Here is a 5,582-nt window from a genome sequence, read left to right on the forward strand (position 1 = left end):
TGAAGGGAGACGTCGAACAGGGCAAGATATGACAAAATAATAATTTATAAATTATCAAGGGCTCATGAGGGAGGGGGGAGTGGGGAGGGAGGAGGAAAATGAGGACCTAATGCCGGGGGCTGAAGTGTAGAGAAAATGTTTTCAGAATGATGAGGGCAATGAATGTACAAATGTACTTTACACAATTGATGTATGTATGGATTGTGATATGAGTTGTATGAGCCCCTAATAAAATGATTAAAAAAAAAAGAGAGAGAGAGGCCCTATGTCAATCCGTTTCACAGACTTCTAGCTTGTCATGCAGGCCTGGCTGAAAAAAGCCTGGCTCTTCCTGGTGGATGAGAACAATCATTTTGGGAAGAGAGCTCATCCACTGGATCATGGCAGTTTCATGTTGGGAACTCTCCCAGATCTTACTGGCCCTGTGTACCTCTTTGTGTGTATTCTTGTGACGATAATCAATCCGTCATTACAAGTATAAGAGATTCTCTGTGAATTCTGTGTGTGGTTCTAGAAAATTGCCAAACTGGAAGGGACAACAGGAGTAGGTAGGATGCTGTGTGGTATGCCAAGAAACAGGCTGCAGGGACAAGAGAAAGTCAGCCCGAACTGGTGGCCAGCATGTCAGTCACTGCATCTGAATGATGGCGAGGGATGAACAGGACCCAGTGCATGTCAGGCATGCAGCGAGGGGCTCAAACATGACGATGATTGTGAGGACAGTGCGACCAGGCAGTGTTTCGTTGTGTGGCACAGGATTGCTACGAGTCCACACTGACTCTATGGCACCTATCAACAACGACAACAGGTTGGGGTGTCCGATGGCCTCCCCAAACTTGCACATGCTGCCCACCCATTTGGTAGTCTGAAGGATGCTATTCTTCTAACTTGTGAGCTCTGACCTACTGGATGGCTAGGATGAGGGCGAGAGCGAGGGAGAGCGAGACATGGGGCAGCTAGCTGGTGGAGAGGATGAAGGTGGGAAGGCAAAGACTGGAGCAATTTCCACAACTGGGGACTTGGATTTATGAGCATCATTATGCATCACCAGTTTTGTTTCTGGCTAATTTTTTCTTCACATTAGTAAGCACTAGTGTGTAATTCTGCAGGCATAGTTCTGCATCAGTGAATACATGTCAACGTTTTTGCTTTGTGTCTAACCCCATTGTTCTTATAAGCAGTACTCTTAAATTAAAAACTTAAGTTTTTAACCTGTAGAATATTCATATATTTTAGTCTAATAAGCTTTCCTATACATGTATGTGTTCCTTTTCATACTAGCATTTTAAATTCTATACTATTAGCTAGATGAAGGATATTATTCATAGAATTACCAAAAGTCCCCCGCATACTACTCACATTATTTTTTCAAGAATCTGATATTGCTGCCTCTAAAGTAGACCTGGGATATACATACATTCGATAGATTAATGGGTTTTGAGTTTGCACTTAATTACAAACCCTAATCTAAGAACAATTTATTCATATGACATGTGCCTGCTTGATTCTTGCCCTCATGAAATGATCAATGAAGCTCTAGGTTCTACAGCAGCGGTTCTCAACCTGTGAGTCATGACCCCTTCAAAGGGGTTGCCTAGGACCATCAGAAAACACATATTTCCGATGGTCTTAGGAACCCAGAAACTGCTCCTCTATCCGTCTCCAGACGGGTCCGCCCACACGCAGATCTGCTGATCTGGTGAGAAAGAAGCTGTCTCAACCTTCGAACTGACTTGGCTTTTAACGCATACTGTCGTAAAGTGTTGCAATATAGTTTACTGTTGTTATATTAAGATTGTTACCCATGGTACACCTTGTGCTAAGACAACATTTTATTTATTTGTAATTAAAAAGAAATATTTCACTATATTTAATTACATATTGTTTTGTGATTAATCACTATGCTTTATGTTCCATTTATAACAATGAAAATACATCCTGCATATCAGATATTTACATGACGATTCATAACAGTAGCAAAATTACAGTTATGAAGTAGCAACGAAAATAATTATATGGTTGGGGTCACCCCAACATGAGGGTTTCTCCACTGGGCCATGTTTAAAATTTTTGATTGGGTCACATGGTTTGTTCTATATGTACTCTTCTATTGTTGTGGTTAGTGCTGTAGTCTAATTTGACCTTTTGTGACCCCATGTGACAAGAGTAGAACTGCCCCATAGGGTTTCATTAGCTGTCATTGTTCGTTTCGGGTTATGTTTTGTTTTGTTACCTTTCATTGTTACGGGAACAGATCACCAGGTCTTTCCCTTGAAGAACAGCTGGATGGGTTCAAACCGCTCGTGGAGAGTCGTGTTCCATCAGCAGCTGAAGGTCTTGAGAGCTTTACTCCATCTACAGCACTGTCTACTCCCCTTTGAAGAGGCAGCTTTTCCCAGTTGTATTTTCAGTGCCTGCCACCCTAAGGCTCATCTCCCAGCCTTATATTTGACAGCGTTTTACTGCTGTTCCTAACATCTTCAATGGTTAATCCCTCATACGTGGACAGCCTAGCCCTTCTCTGTAGTTTGTGTTTAGTCTAGAAGCCCCACTGAAACCTGTCCACCTTGGGTGACTCTGCTGATACTTGAACTATTGGTGACATAGTTTCCAACATTACAGCAGCCTGCAAGCCACCACAGAAGTGGTTCTCAACCTTCCTAATGCTGCGACCCTTTAATATAGTTCTTCATGTTGCAGTGACCCCCAACCATACAATTATTTTCGTTGCTCTTCATAACTGTCATTTTGTTACTGTTATGAATCGTCATGTAAATATCTGATATGCAGGATGTATTTTCATCATTACAAATTGAACATCATTAAAGCATAGTGATTAATGACAAAACAATATGTAATTATATACTGTGAAATATTTATTTCTAATGACAAATAAACGAAATTTTGTCTTGAAGCATGGTGTAGCATGAGTAAGTCTTCATGCCCGGTACTCGTATGTGGGCATATCTGCATGTGGGTGGCCCCGCCTGAAGATGGATAGAGGAGTGGTCTTGGTTCCTAAGACCATCAGAAATATGTGTTTTCTGATGGTCTTTGGTGACCCCCGTGAAAGGGTTGTTCGACCCTCAAGGGGGTCGAGACCCACAGGTTGAGAACTGCTGTTCTACACTCTACTTTTAAGTTGTTTAAGACTCTTCAGAAGAGTCCTGAATTCCTTTATACTTATGGACATTCTTCCTTTACTGAGTGGAATAATTCTAGGTTAACCCTAGCAACCATTCACGGAGACTGGCTTAGTATCATTGTACTATATTGTTGGTAACTTGTAATACATACCTGTTATACATCTACAATATATTATATGTATTTGCATTTGAGAAAAGAAGAATTCATAACAAATGATAGTTGATTATGTAAATGAGCTTACAATGTCAACACCCCTGTTAATTAAAATCGACAGGCTGAATTCAATGGTATAGTCAGTTGGAATTTATTCGACAGTTCTCACTTTTCAAAGCAAGCCTTCTGTAGAAAAATGAATGCTCTTGAGCTTGTGGAATTTTAATCTTTACCTGTTTGCACTTGTGGCGAGGCCATGGCAAAGGCATCCCACTAACAGAGGCATGAAAAGCAGAGATGGAGCAGGGGGTGACTGCGTACCTTCCTACCCCACAGGATTTAGCAAGTCAACATAACAGCATTATTGACATCTATATAGATGTAAAAGACTTCCCTTTGCACTTAATGCTCATTGCCGCCCCCTCCCATAATACATTTTAAAAGAAAGCAAATGAATCTTTCTTGTCCAGTTTTTCACACATGGAGATTGTTAGTTCTTGTAGTATTGAACTTTTTTTTTGTAGTATTGCACTTTAAGGGATGCACCTTTGCTCTCTTTAATTCTAGGCCGTTAGGAGAAACATGGCTTAATAAACCCCTGGTGACTCTGTAAAAGCAAGACATAGAAAAAGGATTTGTTTTTTTGCCCCAAAGTATTTCAGGAGTAAGGGGTTGTTTTTGCACAGGTCCATAGTTGAAGACAACATTTGGATTGTGGCGATTTCTGTTCCTTAAGTAGGCCTTTATTTGTGTCTAGATGTGTGTGTATGTGTGTGAGAGACAGAGAGATAAGGAGAGATGATTTTTCAGCATATGTTAAGACTGCTTTCCTGAGAACTCTCTAGCTGAGTAACATACAGATCGAGATATTTAGTCTTCCTCCCAGGAACAGCATAAAAGTGCATGTTGTACATTCACAAGAAACTGAAGGAGATTATCACTTACCAAGCTATGGAAACATCTGTTTAAACAGCTGTTTTAATTGAGAGAAGTGTAAACACAATTCTAAATTTAGAAACACTGGCTATCCTTCCTTGTCTTAGAGGTCGGGTGGAAGCTTATACAGATTAGAGGCATGTCTGAGTCTGGCCGGAGTCAGAGCAGTACATACTTGCAGCCAGAGTAGGGTCCGTTGGCTATCATTTCCACAAGTATTTATAGGGCCTTCCGTTCCTTTACCTCCTTGCTCACATGCAAGTGACCTGAGTGCCTCCATCTTCCGGATCGAACTGTCCGTCATCGTCTAACTCCCGGAGGGCACTGTCATTGCTGCTGAGGCCGGTGACACTGCCGTACCGCGTGGCCCTCTCCTCGTTCAGCCCACATCCACTTGACACAGAGAGGGGGCGCTCCTCAGGCGGGGGTCCGCGCTCTGTCGGTTTTGAGGTGGCCGTGTCAGAGCCAACGCTCCTGTTGGTTAACTTGTTCTTGGAGTCACCTTTTACAGGGCGGTTGCTTTTCCCCTGAAACAAGAGACAGGAACCAGAAGTAAAAACAAGGATGGGTACATTCCTATTCTTTTGCCCTTTGATGGACGCTTTGTTTCTTGGCCTAAACCTGCTCATTCGTCAAGGACGAGCTCAGAGTCACCCTCCTCCCCCATTTCCAGGCGAGCCCCCTCCTCTGTGCTCTGCAGCCCTTTGCAGGTGGTTGGCAGGCTGGTCTGGGGAGAGCACCTCTGGGGAGAGACACCTGATCATGTCGGCAGCAAGGCTAATAAAAATCTGCAGGTAAATTCAATAGCAGATATTTTTTTAAGTTATTATTTTACAATATGGAGTGCTTCACGAATTTGTCTGTCATCCTTGCGCAGGGGCCATGCTAACCTTCTCAGTATCGTTCCAATTTTAGTGCATGTGCTGCTGAAGCACGCACAATTATTCTTATTTTTTAATCATTTTATTAGGGGGCTCATACAACTCTTCACAATCCATACATACATCCATAGTGTAAAGCACATTTGTACACTCATTATCCTCAATAGCAGATCTTAAGGAGTTTCCCTTTTTATGGAATTTGAAGGCTCTCACTTTTTAAAAAAAAATCATTTTATTGGGGCTCATATAATTCATCACAATACATAGATCAATTGTGTAAAACACACTTATAAATTTGTTGCCCTCATCATTCTCAAAATTTGTTTTCCTCTTGGGTTCCTGGAATTAGCTCATTTTCCTTTTTCCCCCTCCCCCTCCCTCCCCCCTCCCTCATGAACCCTTAATAATTTATAAATTATTATTATATCTTATCTTATACTTCCCGGCGTCTCCCTTCACCCACCC

At 41.9% G+C, this 5,582-nt stretch overlaps 1 protein-coding gene and 1 non-coding gene across 3 annotated transcripts in view; both read right to left on the reverse strand.

The window, feature by feature from the left end:
* Nucleotides 1–3,423: 3,423 nt before the first annotated feature.
* Nucleotides 3,424–5,582, reverse strand: part of RFTN2 (raftlin family member 2) — an 89,514-nt gene continuing 87,355 nt past the window's right edge. For both annotated transcript variants that reach the window (XM_045295000.1, XM_045294997.1), the window contains one exon: nt 3,424–4,763. In XM_045295000.1, coding sequence (XP_045150935.1) covers nt 4,488–4,763 — 276 coding nt within the window. In that variant the 3' untranslated portion in view covers nt 3,424–4,487. The remainder of the gene's footprint in view (nt 4,764–5,582) is intronic.
* Nucleotides 5,069–5,171, reverse strand: LOC115872246. The gene has a single exon (XR_004047754.1). It is a non-coding gene; the product is annotated as a U6 spliceosomal RNA (small nuclear RNA).

Source organism: Echinops telfairi, unplaced genomic scaffold (assembly GCF_000313985.2).
Source record: "Echinops telfairi isolate 266 unplaced genomic scaffold, ASM31398v2 ScPeMD7_3;HRSCAF=10, whole genome shotgun sequence".
NCBI classification, from domain to species: Eukaryota; Metazoa; Chordata; class Mammalia; order Afrosoricida; family Tenrecidae; genus Echinops; species Echinops telfairi.